This window comes from Phocoena phocoena, chromosome 14, assembly GCF_963924675.1.
Source record: "Phocoena phocoena chromosome 14, mPhoPho1.1, whole genome shotgun sequence".
Taxonomy (NCBI): Eukaryota; Metazoa; Chordata; class Mammalia; order Artiodactyla; family Phocoenidae; genus Phocoena; species Phocoena phocoena.
This window is the reverse complement of record NC_089232.1, coordinates 27,843,984-27,870,879: the sequence shown is the minus strand read 5'-3', so window position 1 is coordinate 27,870,879 and position 26,896 is coordinate 27,843,984. Positions and strand designations below refer to the sequence as shown.

Here is a 26,896-nt window from a genome sequence, read left to right as displayed (position 1 = left end):
GAGTTTATTTTCTTTTACTCAAACTTGTATGCAGGAAAAATGACAGGAAAATATAGGTAAACCCAACAATACATATCTATCAGAAAGTGAGAGACCAGGAAAGAAAATTAAAGTAGACAAGATTTAAAAATGGAATTTAAAAGTTTGACTTACTATAGAGAACTTTTCATTTTTTTAAGAACACTTAGAAAAATTGATGAAGCTGTTGGTTTTGAAGAATTGATGTTCAAACAGAACAGCTTCTTTGACTACAGTGTAGCTAAAGTAGAACTCAACAATAAAAACATGGAATAACAAAATGAAACAAAAATGTTTTATGGGTTATGTAGTAATCCCCCCAAAATTCATGTCCACAGGAAACTTCAGAATGTGATGTTATTTGGAAATAGGGTCTTTGCAGATGTCATTAGTTAAAGATCTCTAGGTTATATCATCCTGGATGTAGGGTGGGCCTTAAATCCAATGATTAGTGTACTTATAAAAAGAGGAGAGGAGGCCATGTGAAGACAGGAGCAGAGATTGAAATTATGCTGTCCAAAGCCAGAAGCACTAGGGGTCACTAGAAGCTGAAAGAGACAAGGAAAGATTCTCCCAGATAGACTTTTGAGAGACCATGTTCCTGCTGACACTTTGATTTCGACTTCTAAACTCCAGATCTGTGGGAGAATAAATTTATTTTGTTTTAAGCCACTCAGTTTGTAGTAATTTATTGTGGCAGCCCTAGGAAACTAATATACCTAATATGTAAATATTATATATATATAATAATATAATAAACATGTATTTGAAAATTTTTAAATGTAATTCTAAGTAACTCAGAAGTTAAAGTCATACTGGAAGTTACAATATATTTAAAACTAAATAATAATAAAATTCTGCTATCAAAATGTATAGAAGATAGCCAAAGTGATTAGGGGTAACGTTACACCCTTAAATACAAATAATAAAAAATTGAAAAAGAATCTAGAAGGTTTACACTACCAAGTATCAAAACTTATTATGAAACTTTAGTAATTAAGACAGTGTGATGTTGGCACAAGAATAAATAGGCTGACCATAGAAGAGAATACTCCAGATTCACATATATGGACACCTGATTTACAGTAAAGGTACCACTGCAGTATGGTGGGGGAAAAGATGATCTTTTCAGTAAAATGATGTTAGGTAAATTGGATGTTAGGAAAAAAAATAGAACTATGACCCCCCTACATTACACTGTACACCAAAATCAATTCCATATACTTCAGATTTAAATACGAAAGGCATAGGTAGCTGGATAGGTCAGTCTTCTGCAAGAAAATACAGAGGAGTATGTCCTCACAATCTTGGAATGGGAAAACATTTATTAAATTGGATCCCCACCCCCAAAAAATAGTAGCCATAAAAGAAAAAACTGACAGATATGCCACATTAAATTAAGGGATTCTATTAATTAAACACCAAATAAAAGAGTAAAAGGCAAGCCACAGAGTGGGGAAGATATTTGCAATACATATCTCATAAAGGACTTCTATCCAGAATATAAAAAGAACTCATACAAATAGTATGAAAAAGTTAAGCAATCCAATTTTTAAAAAGGACAGAAGGCTTGAATAGGTACTTTTTATAAAAGAGACTATCCAGTAGCCAATGAACATATGCAAAATATTCAACTTAATTCATCAACAGGGAATTGCAAATTAAGACCACAGTAAGATATCTCTGCATACCCATTAAAATGGCTGAAATGAAAAAGTTAATACTGTGTTGGTAAGAATATAGAACAAACAGTACTTATTCACTGCTGGTAAGAATGTAAATTGGTAGAGTGACCTTGGAAAGCAATTTGCCATTATCTACTAAGTTACACAAAAGCATAACAGAGCAGTTCTGTTCCTAACTATATACTCCACAGGAAAGGATGTGCATGAGCACCAAGACACACATGAATATTCTTTTTTTTTTTTTTTTTTTTACTTTTACAGTTTAATTTGCAAACAATTTTTATAACAAATTATTTTTAACCAAATCATATCTTGAAAACTGTTTATATAGAAAACCCAGGGGGAAAAGTGAACTGTTCATTGTGGAAGGCCTTAAATTACATTATTACAGTAGAAAATACAGGAGGTAGAAGATAAGTGAAAAGACTAAAGCAACATTAAATTCAAATCTGTAGCTCCTGTAGCTACTTAAAACATGGTTTCAGAAACTAAATCCAACATATCCAGTAACCGTAGAAACAGTTAAAATTTGCCATGAAAGCCCTTATATCATGTTTGATATAGGGAGGTAGGAAGATGTAAGAACCAGGACACATGAGACATGATATTTTATCTACAACTCCTGTTTGCTTTACTGAGGGTGTAGTTTCAAATTCAGTCACCTCCTTCAGCTTCAGACTCAGATGATTCTTCAGCATTTTTGAGCCACTCTACAAACGTTTTCATTTGTTCAAGGTAGACACTTTTCCCCTTGGCAACATGTGCATCTTTATACCACTTCAGAATGGGTTCTTCACTCAGAACTTCAGCTTTATAAAAAAGCACCACTATTTTCTGGAAGGCTTTCATGAAATGAATGTTGTCATAGCAATACACCTGAATCTTCAGTAACAGAATCAGCTCAGACTGACCTTGAGTTGTAAAGGCAGCAAGTAGAGGGCTGTATTGCTTCAAGTGCTTGATGGCTTGCTCTGCTACAAGCTCCTCTTTTTTGTTCCATTCCACGGTGCTCATTGCACTGGACCATACTATTCCAATGACAGCTGGTTCTGGGATGTTGTTTTTCTTCATCTCCTCCTTGACATACAAAATTATATCCTTAAATGGATCACCATGGGACATCTGTTCTTGAAGTTCTTTCTGGAGTTCCTTACGAGCTCCTATGGTTTGCTGATTCCAAACATACTGTGAAAGCTCTTTCAAGCCTGCCTCAGTAAAATACTTTGTGAAGTGTTCAACGCTTTGTTTATTGGCAGGAGAAAGTTCCATCAGTCTGTTATCCATGCTCACTTTCCGAAGACTTGGAGCTACTGCATTGATACCTTTTTCATTTATCCATGATTTAAAGAGCTTTACAGCAAAAGCTGCTGAAACCCCTTCTTTAACCAAATTCTCATTATAAAGGCTATTAAGAATGGATGCATTAAGTGTTCCATTAGCCAGAAGAACACCAGTCAACATAGCCAGCTTGTTCCTCTCCGACTCTGAAAAACCCTTTAAGAACAGCAGCAGCTTTTTAACTTCCATCTTCAAAACTTTTCTCCAGGTATTTGTAGCACCTGATTAAGTTGTTAAAAACCTGAGCAAATGCTTGCATGGTCTCTAGGTCCTCTTGTGCTGCAAACACACTAACATCTGTACGCATCATGTCATCTGCCAGTGTACCACCAGGGACCAGCATTCCACCGGCCACCAGAATGTCAAAGAGTGTTTCTGCATATTAGCGGTAATCAAGTTTTGCGCCAGAAGCATCAAGAAACTTTGCTACTGCTTCCAAATCAGTACCAGTTTCAGTTAAGCCTTGAATAATGCAGTCTTGAAACTGAGTAGGGTCAAACCTCTCTTTTTCATCTCTTTTTCTGGTTTTAAAATGCTGGCCTGATAGCGTTGCCTTTTGCTGCTTTTGATTATTCATAAGAGACACCCGAATTTAAGGCGGAGAGAAAAGAACCAGAAATCCCGGAGGTGGCGGCAACTGCGGCGGTGTCTCCTCTGCCACATGAATATTCTTTACAGCAGTTTTTGTAATAGCTCCAAACTGGCAATTACCCAGATGCCATTATTTTTATATTTATTATGCCATTATTTTTCCAGTAGTATGAGTGAATTGTACCATATTAACACTGATGAATAGTAACCAGTAAATGAGACTGAGTAAAAGAAAAATATATATTTTAACACTTAACGAATCTCACAAATATAATGTAAGAGAAGAAAGCAAGACATAAAGGCTATGTGCTGTTATTATTCCATTTATATAAAGTTCAGAAATATAAGTAATTTGTTGTATTTAAAATGGGGTGTTATGCTCAGCCTGAGGGAGATTGAAAGAATGAGGGGAGAGCATATAGGGTTATAGGCAGATTTTTTTTTTTTTAACCTGGGTACATGTTCACTTTTTAACAATTAACTGAGTTCTCTGTGCATTTTTTGATACATGTCTTCTGATACATAATGAAAAAAGATTTTTTAAGATACTTTTTTAAAAAACAACAAAAAATAAATACTTAGAAATGAATCTAACAAAGGACATGAAAAACTAGAGAAAATGATAAAGCTTCATTGAAATATATTAAGGAAGACTTAAATAAATTCAATGAATTGCTACTCAAAATTCCAGTAGATTTTTTCATGAAACTTGACAGGCTGATGCCAAAATTTTTTGGAAATTCAAGAAGTATATTTAAAGAATAAGGTAAGGGAACTTGCTATACCAGACATCAAAAGATGTGTGTGTGTGTGTATACATATATAAAATTTATATATAATTTATATATATATATAATATATATGTTTAAGACCTCACTTGCAAAGGAGTAAACAAAGAAAAGTGGAACAACATGTTGACCCAGAAACACACCCATGAATGTGGAAACTAATATATGATACAGATGACATAACAATCCTGGAGAAAGGGTGAACTATTCAATAGTGTTTGGGCCATTGATTATATATGTAAGAAAAAATAAAATCAAATAGATCCCTGCTGCACATTAAACAAAAATGTAGTCCAAATGATATTAAATGTAAAAAGAAAACTTTAAGCTTTTAGAATTCAGATGACCTTTGACCATGAAAGAATGATTTCTTAAATAAGACACACAAAGCACAGACCATGAAGGAAAAAGAAAATAAGTGGTATTATTAAAATGAAAAATTTTGTGCACCGAAAGACATCATAAAATTCAAAGACAAGACACTGAGAAGATATTTGAAACTGATACAACCTACAAAGAAATTTTATAGTAATGTTCATTGTAATGCTTTTCAATATTAAAAAATTAGAGGGCTTCCCTGGTGGCGCAGTAGTTGAGAGTCCGCCTGCCGATGCAGGGGACACGGGTTCGTGCCCCGGTCCGGGAAGATCCCACATGCTGCGGAGCGGCTGGGCCCGTGAGCCATGGCCACTGAGCCTGCGCGTCCGGAGCCTTTGCTCCGCAATGGGAGAGGCCACAACAGTGAGAGGCCCGCGTACCACAAAAAAAAAAAATAAATAAATTAGAAATAGCCTAAAGTTATTAATTCCATAGAATTCTACATAACACTGAGAATGAGTTAATTAGAGTCACTATGAGTAAATCCCCCAGTCGTAATACTGAGTGTAAAAGGCAAGTTACTTAAAGGTACACAGAGTATTATACCCTTTATATAAAGTTTAAAGACATGCAGAACAATCCAGTACATTGTTGACTAATACATGCAGCACTGTGTAGTAAAAAGTTCAAGAACATCCTTGAGATTGACGAACTCTAAATTGAGCTTAAGGTTGCTACTGAAAAGAGAGAATGGTATCATTGAGGCTTTACACAGGGTATCATTATCATTGTATCATTATATCTGTAATGTTTTATCTTATTTCTTAAGCTCTATAGTAGACACATTGGTGTTAATTATGTTGTTTTTCGTAATCTCTATTGCCTTTCTGACTGCTTTGTTGAAAAATATTCATTCTTAGAGATAGGAAATGAATCTCTTGTCAATCCATTGTAAAAAACATATAACCGTATTAACTGCTTGATAACTATCCTAGTTGTTGTATTGGTGATTTTTAATTTATTTACCAACATTATTATTTTGCACTTGCGTTTTCTCATACAATAAAAAAGAAAAGAAAGCTTCCCTGGTGGCGCAGTGGTTGAGAGTCCACCTGCCGATGCAGGAGACACGGGTTTGTGCCCCGGTCTGGGAAGATCCCACATGCCGTGGAGTGGCTGGGCCCGTGAGCCATGGCCACTGAGCCTGCGCGTCCGGAGCCTGTGCTCCACAATGGGAGAGGCCACAACAGTGAGAGGCCCGCGTACCGCAAAAAAAAAAAAAAGAAAAGAAAAGAGCTGATTTTAAAAGACCATTAAGGTAGATAAATCTCTAGCAAGTATGACCAAGAAAAACAGAAAGAAAATAGAAAGCATTAGACAAATTTAACCTCAGGAGATTTTAAAGAATTATATAAGTACTATATATAAAATCTAGATGATATAGATGCTTTTCTAGGATTATATGAAATATCAAAATTTCCCCCCTAAGTGACAAAAATTTTGAATAGTCTTGTTCAGATGTACTTTGCTACTTTGAAAGATAACTGATCTGGATTTTTTTTTTTTAGCTGTTGCATCAAAACAGCAAAGAACAGATTTTGTTTAAAGTGATTGTACACAGAAAAATATGGAAAATTTTCCAAACCCCCCAAAACTGTCATATGTTATAAAGTCCTTAAAACTGTCACAGCTTTTACACGGTTGAGCCTAAGAGATGCTTTTTTTCCTAATATATAAAGAGGTTTTTGTTTTGGTTTTTGTTTGGGGTGCAAGGGGTAGATTACTTGCTTGTGTTATCTTTTCCTTCTCCCTGGGATCAAATGACATCATTATTCCAGATGCTCAAGTTCAAGTTCTTATCACTGGGGATGAGGACCTTTCAGACAAAAACCAGAAAAAGGAGATCTACAGTAAAAGGGCAGTGACCGAGGCTTCTCGATCTGAAGAAAAAGAATCCTTGCAGAAAGACATTATAGGTAGTGGAACTGAATCATCTGCCTATTGTTTTATTCTGACCTTCTAAAATGAATATAAATAGAAAAATATTATATATTGCTCTCTTCAACCCTCCATCTTGTTCATATGTGAAATAGGATGTTAGCTGAAACTTTTGGTGTACACTGGCAGGTAAAACTAACATTTTTAAAGCTCCTTGAGATATTTTTGGAGAACTTTATGAATATTATACACAAATTAATCACATTGCCAGAAATTCACATAATGGACTTTTAAAAACTCTACTGATAAAAACATTTGTTGCCATGAGATGCTAATTCTCTAATAAAATTGTTTTATATAGGCCTTTGTTCTTCAGGAATTTAGCTTGTTTACTTCCTAACTACCTACCCAGTTAATTTACTTTGGTAGGACTGTGCTGGTTAAAAATGCCTGTAAAAGTGTGTTTCGTTTAGGATAGTTTCGGCTCTGAGAGATGAAAACAAAACCAAAATGACATTGGCTTAAAGAAGACAGAAAAGAGTATCAGGGCACAAAGCTCTTTCTCTCCTTTTGCTTCAACATTTTAGCCTCCATTCTCATGCTGTAGTTGTCAGACACGTATTCCAGCCAGCCAAAAGGAAAACAAAGGAAAAAGAGGGCTTCCCTGGTGGCGCAGTGGTTGGGAGTCTGCCTGCCAATGCAGGGGACACGGGTTCGTGCCCCGGTCCGGGAGGATCCCACATGCCGTGGAGCGGCTGGGCCCATGAGCCATGGCCGCTGAGCCGGCGCGTCCGGAGCCTGTGCTCTGCAATGGGAGAGGCCACAGCAGTGAGAGGCCCACATACCACAAAAAAAAAAAAAAAAAAGGAAAAAGAAAAAAGTGTATTTCTTCCTTTAAATACTTCTCGAAAGTTAAATGTACCATTCCCCTTCCATCCTATTGGCCAGACTTATTCACATGGTCACACCAACCTATGTTGCCCGGGAGGCTGGGAAATATAATCTCTATTATGGTATGCCCAGCTAAGTCAGGTTCTATTTTAGAGGAAAAGGAAAATGGATTTCAGAGGACAGCTGGTAGTCTGCCACAAGTATAAATAGAGACATATTTTGGAGTATAATTAGCCACTTCTCTTTTTTGTGTATTGATTCTTTTTCAGAAGTTATATTGTATTCTGGGCAAATATTGTATTTGAAAATTTATGAGCTTTTTTGCTGTTTTTAAACAAATGCTTCAGAGAAAGTTTTGATCATGTTAACCTCCTCATCAAAAAGTTTTCATTGCCCTTGAAAATAAAAACTAGGACTTCGCTGGTGGTGCAGTGGTTAAGAATCCACCTGCCAAAGCAGGGGACACGGGTTCGAGCCCTCCTGTGCTCCGCAGCAAGAGAAGCCACCGCAATGAGAAGCCCGCGCAAAAAAAAAAAAAGAATGAAAACTAAACTTTTTAGCCTAGTCTTTCAGAACAGTAGAATGGGCTCCCAAAGAACTTTTCAAATGCTAATTTTTCTCTCTTTTCCTTACAAATTCTATAATCTAATAAATTATATCCTTGCACTGTTTCTTAGATGTTCAGTTGCTTTCCTGATTCCATTTTTTTCATATGTAGTCACCTTTGCCCAAAATGCTTTTCTCTTTCCATCTCTTTTTTTTTTTTTTTTTTTTTTTTGCGGTACGCGGGCCTCTCACTGTTGTGGCCTCTCCCGTTGCGGAGCACAGACTCCAGACGTGCAGGCTCAGCGGCCATGGCTCATGGGCCCAGCCGCTTTGTGGCATGGGGGATCTTCCTGGACCGGGGCACGAACCTGTGTCCCCTGCATTGGCAGACGGACTCTCAACCACTATGCCACCAGGGAAGCCCTCCATCTCAGTTTTTTTTTTGTTTTAAACATCTTTATTGGAGTATAATTGCTTTACAATGGTGTGTTAGTTTCTGCTTTATAACAAAGTGAATCAGCTATACATATACATATATCCCCGTATCTCCTCCCTCTTGTGTCTCCCACCCTCCCTATCCCACCCCTCTAGGTGGTCACAAAGCACTGAGCTGATCTCCCTGTGCCGTGTGGCTGCTTCCCACTAGCTATCTATTTTACATTTGGTAGTGTATATAAGTCCATGCCACCCTCTCACTTCGTCCCAGCTTACCCTTCCCCCTCCCCGTGTCCTCAAGTCTGTTTTCTACGTCTGTGTCTTTATTCCTGTCCTGCATCCATCTCACTGTTTATCCAGCGTAACTATCTTCTCACACTAGTAGATGCTTGAGAGGTATTTTAAAATAATTTTTGTCAGCTTTCTGTCTGAATCTTGATTTTCCTCTCTTAGGTTCCAGTGCTGCTGCTGCTTCAGAGCAGTCAGCTCAACTACAAGACACGAAGATTGTTAGTCTACCAGACACTGAAGCCACTAAACAGAAAGAGGAGATCCACAGTAAGAGGACAGTTCCTAAGGAAGGCTGGCCTGAAGAGAAGAAATCCTTGCAAATAGATATTGCAGGTAATGGGGAGTGGGGTAGGGGGTGTGAGAGAGAGAGAGCATGCACACGCAAACGCCTGTGTCTACGTGTTTCCACTTAATTCTGATGAGACTGTAGTCTCACAATTTAAACAGAGTTCCATTTTTTTATTTTTTGCTTTCTTATGCATATCACTTCAGTGCTTCTCTGTCTGTGTGGATGTACGTATTTATTTGTAAGATAATTGTTACTTCTGGGAAAAGATACTGGCAATTTAGAAACAAAATTACAATTAAATACCCAAGGCTGATAGTGTTAGAAGTGAAGTATCATGTCTCAACACTGAAACAGCGGAAAGCTTAAGGCATTCCAGATGGCTGTGACAAAGACAGAAAGAACCTCAATACAAACTTTTTAAAAATTACAATAAAAAAGACCCAAGATCAAATCTATTTATGTTTACCCATGGCCCCCTTTCTCTAATAACATAAAAGAAGACTGTATAGGACACAAGCCGTTACTACCTAGCTGTCAAACTTTATGTCTTAGAGGAATATAGAACAGTATCCAGATAAGAAAAGAAAGGAGTCAAGAAGCTAATCTGTGGATACTGTATTTTGAAAATAGTCTTCGTGCAGCTGCTAACATCAAGAATGTATTAGATGGATGATTTTCCATAAGGGCACCAAGACTACACAGTAGGAAAAGAATAGTCTCTTCAACAGATGGTGTTGGAAACCTGGATATCCACATGCAAAAGAATTAATTTGGACCATTACCTTTTACCATATACAAAATTAACTCAAAATGGATTAAAGATCCAAACAGAAGAGCTAAAATTATAAAACTCTTAGAAGAAAACATGGGGGAAAAGCTTCATGACATTGGATTTGGCAATGATTTCTTGGATATGTCACCAAAAGTATAGGCAACAAAAGCAAAAATAAATAAATTATACTATATCAGAATTTAAAACTCTGCTTCAAAGGATACAATCAACAGAGTTAAAAGACAACCTGTGGAATAGGAGAAAATATTTGCAAATCATGGTAAGTGATGAATATCCAGATTATATATGGAACTTCTAAAACTCAACAACAAAGAAACCCAATTTAAAAATTGGTAAAAGGCTCGAATAGACAATTCTCCAGGGAGTATATATGAATGGCCGACAAGTATATGAAAAGATGCTTAATATCACTAATCATCAGAGAAATGCAAATCAAAACCACAGTGAGATACTACTGCACACCTATTAGGATGGGTACTATCAAAAGAACAGAAAATAACAGTTGTTGGCAAGGATGCAGAGAAATTGGAACCCTTGTGCACTGTTGGTGGAAATATAAAATGGCACAGCCATTATGGAAAACAGTATGGAGGTTCCTAAAAAATTAAAAATAGAATAACGATATGATACAGCAATCCCACTTCTGGGTGTATATCCAAAGGAATTCAAAGCAGGCTCTCAGAGATATCTGCACACCCATGTTCATTGCAGCATTACTCACAATAATCAAGATATGTCCATCAGCAGATGAATGGATAAATATGTGTGGATAAATGGATAAAAATGTGATATATATACAATAGAATGTTATGCAGCCTTAAAAAAAAGAAAATCCTGTCACATGCTATAACTTAGGTGAATCTCAAGGACCTTGTGCTGAGTGAAATAAGCCAGTCACAAAAAGATAAACATGGTATATTCCACCTATAGGAAGTATCTGAAATAGTGAAAATCTTAGAAACAAAGTAGAAAAGTGGCTGCCAACGGCTGGGGAGAGAAAGGAGGGAGAATTAATGTTTGTTGGGTATAGAGTTTCAGGGTTGCAAGACGAAGATGTTCTAGAGATCTGTTGTGCAACAGTGTGAACATACTTAACACTGCTGAACTGTATGCTTAAAAATTGGTTAAGATGGTAAATTTAATCTTCTGTGTTTATCACACACAGAAAAGAATGTATAAGATGAAAAAACAACATTGCAACTCTGCAGTGGGTAGTCGAGGAGACATAGCTTGGAAAAGAAAGATGGAAACGTAACCTGCAGAAGCATACTCTAGACCAGGCCGCACAGAGGAGGTGAGCGGCGGGCGAGCGAGAGAAACTTCACCTGCAGCTCCCTATCACTCCCCATTCCTCATGTTACCGCCTGAACCATCCCCCCACCCCCCACCCCCATCTGTGGAAAAATTGTCTTCCATGACACCGGTCCCTGGTGCCAAAAAAGTTGTGGACCGCTGCCCTAGAGGACCCTCAAGGAGAAATGGATAATACAGAACACTAGGGAGCTTGAACACGCATACTTAGCCCATAACAGACCATGGAAATGAAATTTTAAAAGAAAAAGCAGAGTTAGAGAAACATCTGGAAATAATGAGGTTGATGGGTATAAATGTTTGTATGCTTTTTAAAAAAACCTTTCAAATGATCATAGAACACTTTTTTCAACAGCTTTTTTGATATGTAATGCACATATATAATTCTCCCACTTAAAGTGTACCATTTAATGATTTTTACCCTATTCACAGATATGTGCAACCATCAACACAGTTGATTTTAGAACATTTTTATCACCTCAGAAAGAAACCCTATACCCCTTAGCTATCACCCCTCTATTTCCTCATCACCCACCTCCCCCCAAGCCGTAAGTCAACCACTGATCTACTTTGTCTCTATTATAAATTTTCCTATTCTAGACCTTAATACAAATGGAATCATTTAATGTGTGGACTTTTGTGACTGGCTTCTTTTAACTCAGCGTGATGTTTTCAGGTTCATCCAAGTTACGGGCTTGTATCATTATTTTATTCCTTCTAATGGCTCAATAATATTTCATCGTATGTATGTATCACATTTTGTTTATCTGTTTGTTGATGGACATTTGGTTGTTTTCATCTTTTGGCTACTATGAATAATGCTTTTATAAAATAATGATTTTATATTTATAAAATATAAATGCTTTTATGTTCATGTACAGGTTTTTATATGGACAGTATGTTTTCATTTGTCTTGGGTATGTACCCAGGAATGGAATTCCTAGATCATGTGATAACTTTATATTTAATCATTTGAGGAGTTGTCAGACTGTTTTCCAAAGTGGCTGCACCATTTTACATTCCCAGTAGCAATGTATGAGCATTTCAATTTTTCTACAAACTCACCAACACTTATTATCTGACTTTTTCATTGGATCTATTCTAGTGGATGTGAATTTGTATCTCATTTTGATTTTGATTTGCATTTGCCTCATGATTATGATATTGAACATCTTTCTGTGTGCTTATTGGCCAGTTGTGCGTTATCCTTGGAGAAATGTGTATTCAGATCCTGGCCTGGTTTTCATTTGGATTATTTCTCTTTTTTATTGAATTTTAAGAGTTCTATGTATTCTAGATACACATTCTTATCAAAATTTTGATTTTGATATATTCTCCCATTCTGTGAGTTAAAATTGGGAAGTATGAGTCCTCCAACATTATCTTATTTTTCATGATTGTCTTGGCTATTCTGGGTCCTTTACAATTCCATATGCTTGCAAAATTTCTACTAAGAAATAAGCTAGGATTCTGATAGGGATTGTGTTGAATCTGTGATCAGTTTGGTGAGAATTGCTTTCTTAACATGGACTTGGGATGTTTTCCATTTATTTAGATATACTTTAATTTCTTGCAGTAATTTTTTGTAGCTTTCAGAGTAGAAGTTTTTCTCGTATGTTAAATTTACATTAATATTTTAATTTTTTTGAGGCTGTTGTGAACAGAATGGTTTTCTTTTGATTTTGTTTTAGTTTTTGATTTTGTGTTTGGCTGTGCTGCTTGACTTGAGGGACCTTAGTTCCCCAACCAGGGATCTAACTTATGCCCCCTTGCAGTGGAATTGCAGAGTCCTAACCACTGGACCGCCAGAGAATTCCCCCAGAATGGTTTTCTTAATTTCATTTTCAGTTTGTTAATTGCAGGTATATAATAATACAATTGGTTTTTTTAATATTTAACTTTTATCCTGCAACCATGCTGAACTCGTTTATTAGTTCTAAATGGTGAATGGGATTGTTTGCTTAATGTGTCTTTCTTATGTTTCATTGTTAGTATGTAGAAATGCAGCAGATTTCTGTGTATTAATTTCATATCCTGAAACTTTAGCGAATTCATTGATGAGCTCTAGTAGTTTTCTGGTAGCAACTTTAGGATTTTATAGTATCATGTCATCTGTAAAAGCAGACAGCTTACTTCTTCTTTTCCAATTTGGATTCGTTTTATTTCTTTTTCTTCTCTGCTTGCTGTGACTAGGACTTCCAAAACTATGTTGAATAAAAGTGCGAGAGTGGACATCCTTGTCTTGTTCCTGATCTTAGGGGAAATGCTTTCAGCTTTTCACCATTGAGTATAATGTTAGCTGTGGGTTTGTCATATATGGCCTTTATTGTGTTGAGGTATGTTCTCTCTGTGCCCACTTTCTAGAGAGTTTTTATCATAAGTGTGTGTTGAAATTTGTCAAAAGCTTTTTCTGCATCTATCGAGATGATCATATGTTTTTCTTTTAATAAATTTATTTTATTTATTTATTTTTGGCTGTGTTGAAAGCGCAGGCTTTCTCTAGTTGCAACAAGCGGGGGCTACTCTTTGTTGCAGTGTGCGGGCTTCTCGTTGCGGTGGCTTCTCTTTTGTTGCGGAGCACGGGCTCTAGGTGCACAGGTGCACAGGCTTCAGTAGTTGTAGCACGTGGGCTCAGTAGTTGTGGCACACGGGCTTAGTTGCTTCGCGGCATGTGGGATCTTCCTGGACCAGGGCTCGAATTCGTGTCCCCTGCAATGGCAGGTGGATTCTTAACCACTGTGCCATCAGGGAAGCCCGATCATATGGTTTTTATTCTAATGTGGTGTATCACACTGATGGATTTGCAGATATTGAAAAATCCTTGCATCCCTGGGATGAATCCCACGTGATCATGGTGTATGATCCTTTTAATTTATTAGTGGATTTGGTTTGCTAGTATTTTGTTGAGGATTTTTGCATCTATGTTCATCAGTGGTATTGGTCTGTAGTTTTCTTTTTTGTAATATCTTTGTCTGGTTTTGGTATCAGGGTGATGGTGGCCTCCTAGAATGAGTTCAGAAGTGTTCCTTCCTCTGCAAATTTTTGGAATGGTTTCAGAAGGATGGGTGTTAACTCTTCTCAATGTTTGGTAGAATTCACCTGTGAAGCCATTAGGTCCTGGACTTTTCTTTGTTGGGAATTTTTAAATTGCTGATTCAATTTCAGTTCTGGTAATTGGTCTGTTCATATTTTCTGTGTCTTCCTGATTCAGTCTTGGGAGATTGTACCTTTCTAAAAATTCATCAATTCCTTCTAGGTTGTCCATTTTATTGGCGTGTAGTTGCTCATAGTAGTCTCTTATGATCCTTTGTATTTCTGTCGTGTCGGTTGTAACTTCTTTTTCATTTCTGATTTTATTGATTGGGGCCCTCTCCCTTTTTTTCTTGATGAGTCTTCCTAAAGGTTTATCAATTTTGTTTATATTTTCAAAGAGCCAGCTTTTAGTTTCATTGATCTTTCCTATTTTTTTTTAGTCTCTATTTCATCTATTTCTGCTCTGATATTTATGATTTCTTTCCTTCTACTAACTTTGGTTTTTATTCTTCTTTTTCTACTTGCTTTAGATGTAAGTTTAGGTTGTTAATTTGAGATTTTTCTTGTTTCCTGAGGTAAGCCTGTATCACCATAAACTTCCCTCTTAGAACTGCTTTTTCTGTATCCCATAGGTCTTAGATCATCGTGTTTTTGTTTTCATTTGTCTCTAGGTGGTTTTTGATTTCCTCTTTGATTTCTTCAGTGATCCATTGCTTGTTTAGTAGCATATTGTTTAGCCTCCACGTGTTTGTGGGTTTTGCAGGGTTTTTTTTCTTGTAGTTGATTTCTAGTTCCATAGAGTTGTGGTTGGAAAAGAAGCTTGATATGATTTCAGTTTTCTTAAATTTACCAAGGCTTGTTTTGTGGCCTGACATGTGATCTATCCTGGAGAATATTCCATGTGCACTTGAAAAGAATGTGTATTCTGCTGCTTTTGGGTGGAATGCTCTATAAATATCAGTTAAGTCCCTTTGGTCTAATGTGTTATTTAAGGCCTATGTTTCCTTATTGATTTTCTGTCTGGATGATCTGTCCATTGATATAAGTTGGGTGTTAAAGTCCCTTACTGTTTTTGTGCTACTGTTGATTTCTCCTTTTATGTCTGTTAATATTTTGCCTTATGTATTAAGGTGCTCCTATGTTGGGTGCATATATATTTACAGTTGTTATATCTTCTTGGATTGATCCCTTGATCATTCTGTAGTGTCCTTCTTTGTCTCCTGTGACAGTTTTTATTTTAAAGTTGATTTCATCTAATATAAATATTACTACTCTGGCTTTCTTTTGATTTTCATTTGTGTGTACTACCTTTTCCATCCCCTCTCTTTTAGTCTGTATGTGTCTCTAGATCTGTAGTGAGTCTCTTGTAGGCAGCAAATAAACGGGTCTTGTTTTTGTATCCATTCATCCAGTTTGTGTCTTTTGGTTGGAGCATTCAGTCTGTTTGCGTTTAAGGTAATTATCAATATGTATACTGTCATTTTGTTAATTGTTTTGTATTTGTTTCTGTAGGTCGTCTTTTTCCTCCTTTTGTTCTCTTGTGATTTGATGACTATCTTCAGTGTTACGTTTAGATTCCTTTTTTGCGTACGTGTGTATCTGTTATAGATTTTTGGCTTGTGGTTACCTTGAGGTTATTGTATAGCAGTCTCTCTCTATATATATGTGATTCTTCTGAGTTGCTGATGTCTTAATTTCAAATGCATCTTAAATACCCTACATGTGTACTCTCCTTCCCTCATGATTACTGTTTTTTATGTCATGTTTTATGTCAAATTGTTTTTTGTATCCGTTAACTGCTTATCGTGGATACAGATGATTTTACTACTTTTGTCTTTTAATCTTCCTGCTAGCTTTGTTTGTGAATGATTTCCTACCTTTACTGTATGTTTACTGGTGAGCTTTTTTGTTCCATAATTTTCTCATATCTTTTGCACCTAGAGAAGTTCCTTTAATATTTGTTGTAAAGCTGGTTTAGTGGTGCTGAATTCTTTTAGCCTTTGCTTGTCTATACAGCTTTTGATTTCTCTGTCAAATCTGAACAAGAGCCTTTCTGAGTAGAGTATTCTTGTATGTAGGTTTTTCCCTTTCATCACTTTAAATATATCATGCCAGTCCCTTCCAACCTGCAGAGTGCCTGCTGAAAAGTCAGCTGATAGTCTTATGGGAGTTCCTTTGTATGTTATTTGTTGCTTTCCCCTTGCTGCTTTTAGTATTCTCTGTATCTTTAATTTTTGACATGTTGATTACAGCGTGTCTTGGTGTGTTCCTCTTTGGGTTATCCTGTATGGGATTTTCTGCACTTCTTGGACTTGGATGACTATTTCCTTTCCCACGTTAGGGCGGTTTTCAGCTATTATCTCTTCAAATATTTTCCTGAGCTCTTTCTTTCAAATATTTTCCCGGGCTCTTTCTCTTTTCTTCTGGGACCCCTGTAATGCAAATATTAGTGATCTTGGTGTTATCTCAGAGATCTTTTAAACTGTCCTCATTTCTTCTTCTTTTTTTTTTTTTTTATCTTTTTTCTGTTCAGTGGCAGTGATTTCCACTACTCTGTCTTCCAGCTCACTGATCCATTCTTCTGAATCCTTTAGTCTACTTTGATTCCTTCCACTGTATTTTTCATTTCAGTTATTGTATTCTTCATGTCTGGTTGTTCTTTATATTTTCTAACTCTTTTCTTAAAACTTATAACTTCTCATTCTGTGCATCCATTCTCCTCCTGAGTTCTTTGATCATCTGTATGCTCATTACTCTGAACTATTTCTTGGGTAGATTGCCTATTTCCACTTCACTTAGTTCTTCTGGGATTTTATCTTGTTCCTTCATCTGAAACATATTCCTCTACCATCTCATTTTGTCAATAAGTTGCTATTTGTATTTTTATGTATGTAGTAGGTAAGTTACATCTCTCAACCTTGGAGAAGTGGCCCTCTGTAGGAGGCATCCTGTGCACTCCAGCAATGCACTCCCCTCTTGTTACCCAAGCTGTGTGCTCTAGGGGTTCACCCTAAGAGGGCTACTTGGGCCTTCTGTTGTGGTGGGCTAACTATGTGGGCAGTCTGGTAGGCCCCTAGTCTGGTTGGTTGCTAGGTCCTGCCTTGTGTGGATGCTGCTGGCTGCTGTTTAGCAGGGCCTGGTCACAGTGTGGCTGGTTGCAGAATCCTAGGGGCCCCGGGGCTAATGCTGGCTCACTGGTGGATGGAGTCAGGGTCCTGAAGACCCTAGGGTTGTTGCCTACCCACTGGTAGTTGAAGCCAGATCCTGGGGTTAGTGCTGGTCTACTGGCAGGCAGAGCTGGCTCCTGGAGTCCAGCTGCAGGGCCCTGGGATCCCAGAGCTCGTTTCAGGTTGTTGTGGGGGTGGTGTCGGTTCCTGACACAGTTGGGTACAGGGTCTGGAGTGTCCTGAAGGTTTCTTTGGCCTGCTAGTGGGCCAGTCCAGGGCCCAGCTGGTCCCAGGGTAGGCTCTGGCCTGCACTGCAGAATCATAGTTTTCTTGCTTTTGGTGCCTGTATCCTGGTGAATGAGACTGGGCTAGAGGCTTGGCCTGGCTTCCTGGTGGGAGAGTCCTGTGCCTTTCTACTGGTGGGTGGTGCTGGGGCTTGGCTGGGCCATGTCTAGGGGTGAGTCCAAAGGCAGCTGTGAGCTTTTTAGTCTTTAGGCAGCCTGTCTGCTAATGGGTGGAGCTGTGTCCTGACCCAGTTAGTTCTTTGGCCTGAGGCGTCCCAGCACTGTTGCCTGCAGGCTGTTGGGTGGGGCCAGGTTTTGGAGCTAATGAGCCAATATGTCATCCACCAACAACAGTATTCCCCAATATGTCTGCCACCAGTGTCTGTGTCCCCAGGGTGAGCCTCAGCCCCCCTCCCCCAATCCCTGACACTCCAAGAGACTCTCCAAGACCAGCAGGTAGGTCTGGCCCAGGCTCCTATCAAATTACTTCTTTGGCCCTGTGTCCCAGGGTATATGAGATTTCATGTGCACCCTTTAAGAGCGATATCTCTATTTACCCCATGGGGTCCTGTGGGGTTCCTGCAATTAAGCCTTCTGGCCTTCAAAGCCAAATGCTCTGTGGGCTCATCTCAACAGTGCCAGACCCCCAGCCTGGGAGAACCTCTGTAATATATTTACTCTCCAGTTTTCAGGTTACCTACATAGGGGTTATGGGATTTGATTATATCGTGAGTCTGTCCCTACTACCAGTTTTGTTGTGGTTCCTTCTTTATGTCCTTTGGTGTAGGAGATCTTTTCTGGTGGGTTCCAGTTTTTTGTGTGTGTATGTTTTTTTTTAATGGTTGTTCTGCAGATAGTTGTGATTTTGGTGTGCTTGTGAGAGGAGGTGAGCTCAAAGTCTTTTTACTCTGCCATCTTGACCACTTTCCTCTATACCACAGTTTCTTTTTGTTTGTTCTGTTTTAATTTTTATTGGAGTGTAGTTGCTTTACAGTGTTGTGCTAGTTTCTACTGTACAGCAAAGTGAATCAGCTATACATATACATATATCCCCTCTTTTATGGATTTCCATCCCATTTAGGTCACCACAGAGCATTGAGTAGAATTCCCTGTGCTATATACAGTAGGTTCTCATTAGTTATCTATTTTATACATAGAATCAATAGTGTATATATGTCAGTCCCAATCTCCCAATTCCTCCCACCCCCCAAACCACATTTTCTTTATCTGTTCATCCATCAGTGGACACTTAGGTTGTTTCCATGTCTTGGCTATTTTAAATAGTGCTGCAGTGAACACACATATACGAATATCTCTCCAAGACCAAGCTTTCAATTGTTTTGTGTATAGACCCAGAAGCAGAATTGCTGGATCATATGGTAGTTCCATTTTTAACTCTTTGGGTAACCTCCATACTGATTTCCATAGCAGCAACACCAATTACATTCTCACTAACAGTGCACAGAAAAAGGAACCTTTAGCTCCATATCCTCACTAATGCTTGTTATTTCTTGTCTTTTTGATGATAGCCATTCTAACAGGTGTGATGTGATATCTTATTGTGGTTTTGGTTTGCATTTCTCTGATGATTATTGATGCTGAGTATCTTTTCCTGTATTTGTTAGCCATTCGTATGTCTTCTTTACAAAAATGTCTATTAAGATCCTGTGCCCATTTTTGAATTGGGTTGTTTGTTTGTTTGTTTTATTTGAGTTGAAGTCTTTGTGTATTTTGGATGTTAACCCCTTGTCAGATATATCATTTGCAAATATCTTTTTCCATTCAGTAGTCTGATGGCTTCTTTTGCTGTGCAGAAGCCTTTCAGTTGGATGTACTCCTACTATTTACTTTTGCTTTTGTTGTCTTTGCTTTTGGTGTCAAATTAAAAAAATTATTGCTAACACCACTGTCAAAGCTCTTAACTGCCTATGTTTTCTTCTAGGAATTTTATGGTTTCAGATCTTACATTTAAATCTTCAATCCATTTAGAATTGATATTTGTGTATGGTGTAAGATAATGGTTCAGTTTCATTCTTTTGCATGTGGCTATCCAGTTTTCCCTGTACCATTTATTGAAGAGACTATCCTTTCCCCATTGTATATTCTTGGCTCCTTTGTCATAAGGTAATTGGCCTTATATGTGAGAGTTTATTTCTGGTCTCTCTATTCTGTTCCATTGATTTACATGTCTGTTTTTATGCCAGTACTATACCATTTTGATTACTGTAGCTTTGTAATATAGTTTAAAATCAGGGAGTGTGATGCCTACAGTTTTCTTCTACTTTTTTAAGATTGCTTTGGCTATTTGGAGTCTTTTGTGGTTACATACAAATTTTAGGATTGTTCTATTTTTGTGGAAAATGCCATTGGAATTTTGATAGGGATTGCATTGAATCTGTAGATTGTTTTGAGTAGTGTGGACATTTTAACAATATTAATTCTTCAAATCTGTGAGCACAGAATATTTTCCCATTTTTCCATGTCTTTTTCAGCTTTTTTCATCAATGTTTTCAGTATACAGGTCTTTTACCTCCTTGGTTAAACTTATTCCTAGGTATTTTATTCTTTTGATGCAATTATGAATAGGATTGTTTTAATTTCTTTTTCTGGTAGTTTATTATTAATATATAGAAATGCAACAGATTTTTGTCTGTTAAATAATTTTGTATACTGCAACTTTACTGAATGTATTAGTTATAACAGTTTTTTTTTTGGTGGAGTCTTTAGGGTTTTCTATATATAAAATCATGCCATTTTCACATAGTGAGAATTTTGCTTCTCTTCTGATTTGGTGCCTTTTGTTTCTTTTTCTTGCCTAATTGCTCTGGCTAGGACTTCCAATACTGTGTTCAATAAACGTGATGCCAGTGGATATCCTTGTCTTGTACCTGATCTTAGAGGAAATGCTTTCCATTTTTCACCATTGAGTATGTTAGCTATGGTCTTGTCAGAAATGGTCGTTGAGCTATGTTTCCTCTAGACCTACTTTGTTGAGTGTTTTTATCATGAATAGATTTTGAGTTCTCTCAAATGCTTTTTCTACATCTATTGATTATATGATTTTTATCCTTTATTTGGTTAGTGTCATGTACCACATTGATTTGTAGATGTTGAACTGTCCTTGCATCCCTGGAATAAATCCCACTTGATCATAGTGTATAATCCTTTTAATATATTATTGAATTTGGTGTGCTAATGTTTTGTTTGGTTTTTTTTTTGCATGTATGTTCATCAGGGATATTGGCTTGTAATTTTCTTGTAGTGTATCTACACTGGGTATCTAGGTAACGTCTGGGTAACAGGGTAATGTGGGCCTTATAAAGTAAGTTTGGAAGTGTTCTCTTCTGTTCTGTTTATTGGAAGAGTTTGAGAATCTTTCATATTAATTCTTCCTTAAATGTTTGGTAGAATTCAGCAGTGAAGCCACCTGGTCCTGGACTTTTGTTCATTGGGAGGTTTGAGAGTCTTTTTATACTTTAGATATAAAAGCAGATTCCATGTATCCCACTATATATTGGGGAAATTGTCTTAAGGATTCCCAGAGTATTTAGTGAAAATTCTGATTACCAATAATCTATAGAGAAGGAAGAATGGATCCCATAGTTACAAGTGATACTTTGTTTCATGTGTATGTCTGTTTCTTTAGACTTAGAACTCTAAAAATGTGTATGGAAACTGAATTAATGTTTACAATTACGGCTTATAGTTGTTAAGATGTTCTACATCTTAAAATGCCTATTTTGATATAGAATGACTGTCAAAATGTGAAGATGGAAGATGGTAATTTATATTAGGTGTATTTTACCAAAATAAAAAAAATTGAGGGGGTGTGAAGATGGTTCACAAAAAAGAATTTTTCAAGGCTCTAAAACATGTAAAGAGTTGGAATTTTTAAAATTCCATCCATTTAATTACTGATGATAAAAATAAAATCTCAGGTTTCTTAGCTGAAAATGAGATTAATACCTCTCTCTCAGTTTTATAAGAGGGGAAAAAAACAGATATAGAGCATATTCATAATACCCCACACATAGCAAGCAGTAATACATAGCAGCTGCTGTTACATCCCAGGGACCAAAATGCCCTCCTCGAGATCATACAGCCAGTCTGTGGCAGAATCCAGCCCAGAATCTGGGTCTTTTGATCCTGAGTCTCTTAAACTATTACCATGCCAATCTGGCCACTAGGCACAAGGCATGAATCCTTTGTCCAGGCAGTGAATTTTCTTAATCTTTGTATAGACCATTCTTTCCTTCAGTCTTTGTTTTGTATCTAAAGAATTAAATGTGAATACTATTTTTAAATGGAATGCAAATATTTTGAAAGTCCTTCAAAATCTTTTTTTTTTTTTTGCCTTTTCAGAGTCCAGATGTCATTCAGAATTTGAAAATACCACCCATTCTGTCTTCAGGTCAGCTAAGTTTTACTTTCATCATCCAGTGCACCTACCAAGTGATCAAGATTTTTGCCATGAATCCTTAGGAAGAAGAGTTTTCATGAGTCATTCTTGGAAAGATTCCTTTCAGCATCATCCAGACAAACAAAGAGAACACACTTGTCTTCCTTCCTCTTATCAAAATGTGGCAAAGACAAAGTCAGATTATACCACAATAGAGAGCCTCAGTATCAATGTAAACTTGGAAAACAAAGAAGTAAAGCATACTACTAAAAGTCAGGCTAGAGATTTTCTAAAATATGACAAACAAGTTAATGACCTAAAAAGGGATCATAAGGCCACCCCAGAGTTAACAGCTCAGCACACTGTGAGTTTAAATGAACTCTGGAACAGGTATCAGGAGCGACAGAGGCAACAGAAACCTCCTGAGTTCAGTGCCAAGAAGGAGCTTTCCTTGGTGGAACGACTTGATCATTTGGCTAAACTTCTTCAGCATCCCGTCACACATTTTCTCCAGCCCTCAGAAAGTACACAGGATGATAGCAAAGGGAAACAAGATGTTAAGGAATGGAGTGGTAGACAGCAACAGCAGAAAAACAAGCTTCAGAAAAAGAAACGGTATAAAAGCCTGGAGAAATGCCATAAAAACACAGGCGATCTTAAAAAAAACAAGGTGCTTTCTACTCATCAAGCTGGGAGGTCCAATCAGATTAAAATTGAACAGATTAAATTTGATAAATATATTTTGAGAAAACAGCCAGGTTTTCATTATATAAATAACACTTCTTCAGATTCTAGACACTCAGAGGAGAGTGAGCTGCTCACAGATACTGCCACCAGCATCCTTTCCACCACCACTTCTGTGGAATCAGATATATTGACCCAAACAGATAAGGAAGTGACTCTGCATGAGAGGAGCAGCTCTATTTCCACCATTGATACTGCCCGACTGATCCATGCTTTTGGTCATGAAAGAGTTTGTTTGTCACCCAGGCGAATTAAATTATACAGCAGCATCACCGACCATCAGAGGAGATACCTTGAGAAGCGGAGCAAGAAAAACAAGAAACCATTGAATACAGGTTATCCCCAACTTACTTCAGAGCACACCAGAAGGAAACACGTCCAGGTACATGGCTGCAAATTCCATCTGGCAATATGACTGCATTTTTCATGGACTTTGTAGTTAAGCTTTGCACACAGGTGAAAAAAAGCCAATTGCCCTTTCCTCACTGTAGCATTTCTTACCAGCTGGAAAAGAGTGAGAAAGTGTAGTACAGTGCTGTTTGAGTTGTCATTCTTTTCATCAACACTCATTTACGAATTACCCTTTGGATGAAAGGCTTTGCTGCTAAATGCTGCAAAATCTGCAAAGTCTGTACCTTTGGTACAGGGAGTCTTCAAGTTTAGAATGACCTCCATTCTGAACAATATTGCCTGTTTTTTTGCCTGTTGGTTTTTGTTTATTCATTCCTCCCTGTCTTTAAGAAATTTTGAGGTGCTTTTAAGCATACACACACACACACACACACACACACACACACACAAGTAATATGATATGATTGTTTTTTAAGTAAATGAAGAATTGGAATGATGGAAAATTAGACTGAAGCCAGGGAGGGGTGAGGTACAACATGATTTAAAAAATAAATACATGAAGAATTAAGAGTGATGGGAAGGCAAATTGATACCTTGTGGATATGGTTGCTAAAGATGAGCCACAAATTTTTCTTTATGTTTTCTAGAAATTAGTGTTGCTAGAATTTTGTGATCAATTACATAACTCTAATATAAAAGCAAACTAAATTTTCAAAAGCATTACAGATATTTCTGATACTAAGGCTTCTTAAATTTCTCTCATCTGTCCTCATAAAGAAGGCATTGTGGTGTAACAAAATCCTCATCGGCATCCTTACAGTACATTCTCAGTAACAACAATCATATAAGGCTAATATGGCCTTTGTTTAGGGAATTCCATAAAGGCAGATTTCAAGGGGTCAGTAAATTGCAGACCATTACTTTAACCCAAGATAAAATTGATTTGGACAGGTGCTCTCCAAATAGGGATACTTGCAAAATGGTTCATTGGAGTATGAACCTTTTAAAGTTTATATTTTTGTATATGTTTTACAGTGTATGAGTACAGCAATAATATATAATTTATAAATAAATATCTACTTTAGTAATTTGTACTTAAAAATGTTTTATCAGTGGGACCCCATGATCAAAACAATTTGGAGACCACTGGTTTAGCCGAAAGAAGGCGCAAAACATTCAGACATTTAACCATAAATATTATTTCTCAATTGAGTTTTTGGTAGGTATTAAATGATAGTAATTACACATATAAATAGTACAATAAGACTCTTTTTTAAAGTAAGCCAAAAATTGGGAAAGACACAGATTGAGGCCTTTTGTTCCATAGAGGAGGTAGGGGGAAAGGATGAAGATAGAGGGTTTTTTGGTGTGTGTACTAAAATACATATACATAACAAAGTTTACAGTTTTATCATTTTAAAGTATGCAGTTCAGCGGCACTGAGTATATTCACAGTGTTTTACAACTATCACCACTATCTAGTTTCAGAGCTTTTTCATCACCCTAGTGGAAACCTCATACCCACTAAGCAGTTACTCTCTATTCCCCCTTCCTACCAGCCCCTGTCAATCACTAATTTACTTTTTGTCTCTGTGAACTTGCCTATTCTGGTTATTTCATTTAATTGGAATCATATCATATGTGGCCTTTGTGTCAAGCTTCTTTGACTCTAGAATAATCTTTCTGAGATTTATCCATGTCCTAGCATCTGTCAGTACTTCATTGCTTTTTATGGCTGAATAATATTTCATTATATGTTTAGACACATTTTATTTATCTGTTCATCCATTCGTGGACATTTAGGTTGTTTCTACCTTTTGACTATTGTGAATAGAACTGATATGAACATTTGTGTACAAGTTTTTATTTGAACACCTACATACAGTTCTTTTGGGTAATACACATAAGAGTTGAAAATGCTGGGTCATTTGGTAATTTTATTTTAAGCTTATTTAGGAACCGTCAAACTGTTTTTCACAGTGGCCACACCATTTTACATTCCCAGCAACAATTTCTAAGGGTTCCAATTTCTCCATATTCACCAACACTCTTTATTTACTTTTTTTTTTTTTTTTTTCCATCCCAGTAGGTACAAAGTGGTATCTCATACTTATTGTCATTTTGATTGTGGTTTGTTTTGCCTTGCCCTTTGTATAATGACTAATGATGTTAAGTATCTTTTTATGTGCTTGTTGGCCATTTTTTAAAATTAAGTTTTGGCTGCCTTTGGTCTTCGTTGCTGTGCATAGGCTTTCTCGAGTTGCGGCAAGCGGGGGCTACTCTTCGTTGTGGCGTGTGGGCTTCTCATTGTGGTGGCTTCTCTCGTTGCAGAGCACGGGCCCTAGGTGCGCAGGCTTCAGTAGTTGTGGCTTGCTGGCTCAGTAGTTGTGGCTCGTGGGCTCTAGAGTGCAGGCTCAGTAGTGTGGGGCCCGGGCTTAGTTGCTCCTTGGCATGGGGGATCTTCCTGGACCAGGGCTTGAACCCTGCATTGTCAGGTGGATTCTTAACCAAAGTCATGAAGATTTGTCCGTATATTTTCTTTCAAGAATTTTATACTTTTAGTTCTTTCATTTGCATCTTGGATGTATATTGAGTTAATTTACTTTATATGGTGTGAGGTAGGGGTCAAACATTCTTGCCACGTGGAATTGTCCCAAAATCAGCTGTTGAGACTGTTCTTTCTCCATTGAATGGTCTTGGCACCCTTGTCAAAAGTCAGTTGACCATAGATGTGAGGGTTTATTTCTAGGCTTTCAGTTCTGTTCCATTGATCTATATGCCGATCTATATGCCATTACTGCACTGATTTAGTTACTGTAGCTTTGTAGTAAGTTTTAAAATTGAGAAGTATGAGTCTTCCAAGTTTGTTCTTTTCAAAGACTGTTTTGGCCAATCAGGGCCCTTGTGTCTCCATATGAATTTTAGGATCAACTTTTTAAAATTTCTGCTGAAAAGGTTGTTGGGAATTTTATATTAATTGCATTTAATATTTAGCTTGCTTTGGGGTTTATTGCCATCTTAACAACATTGTCTTCCAGTCGATGAGCACAGGATGTTTTTCAATTTATTTAGGCCTTTAATTTCTTCCAGTAAGGTCTTGTAGTTGCCAATGTACAAGTGTTATACCTTCTTGTCTAAAGTTATTCCTAAGTATTTGATTCTCGTGTTTTCTTTCTTTTTCTTTATTATTTTTAATTGTGATAATATATGCATAACAAAATTTGTCATCTTAACCATTTTTTCCTTGTAATTCTATTTTATTTTTCTTCCAGTTCTTTTGATTTAATTGACATACAGCGCTGTTTGTTTGAGTACAGCATGATTTTACTTACATACATCATGAAATGATTATCACAGTAAGTTTAGTGTATATGTATCATCTCATACAGATTCAAAATTTAAGAAATAGAAAAAAGTATTTTCCTTGTGATGAGAACTCTTAGGATTTACTCTCTTAATCACTTTTCATATATAATATAGAGCAGTGTTAGTTTTATTTATCATGTTGTACATTACATCCCTAACAGTTGTTTACCTTATAACTGGAAGTTTGACTGCCCTCAACCAATTCCCACTCCCTCCCCCCCACCCATTGCCTCTGTTAACCACAAATCTGATCTCTTTATATGAGTTTTTTTTTCTGAAGTATGATTAATCTACAACATTATGTTAGTTCCTGTGCACAA

General features: G+C 37.0%; 1 protein-coding gene and 1 pseudogene across 1 annotated transcript in view; one reads left to right on the top strand and one right to left on the bottom strand.

Moving 5' to 3' along the window:
* ALMS1 (ALMS1 centrosome and basal body associated protein) overlaps positions 1-26,896 on the top strand; it is a 227,579-nt gene that overhangs the window by 159,166 nt on the left and 41,517 nt on the right. The window contains exons 14-16 of the mRNA XM_065890809.1: positions 6,577-6,714; positions 9,002-9,172; positions 22,079-23,241. Of these exons, the coding sequence (XP_065746881.1) occupies positions 6,577-6,714; positions 9,002-9,172; positions 22,079-23,241 (1,472 nt within the window). The remainder of the gene's footprint in view (positions 1-6,576; positions 6,715-9,001; positions 9,173-22,078; positions 23,242-26,896) is intronic.
* LOC136133827 (eIF5-mimic protein 2-like) lies at positions 2,358-3,618 on the bottom strand (annotated as a pseudogene).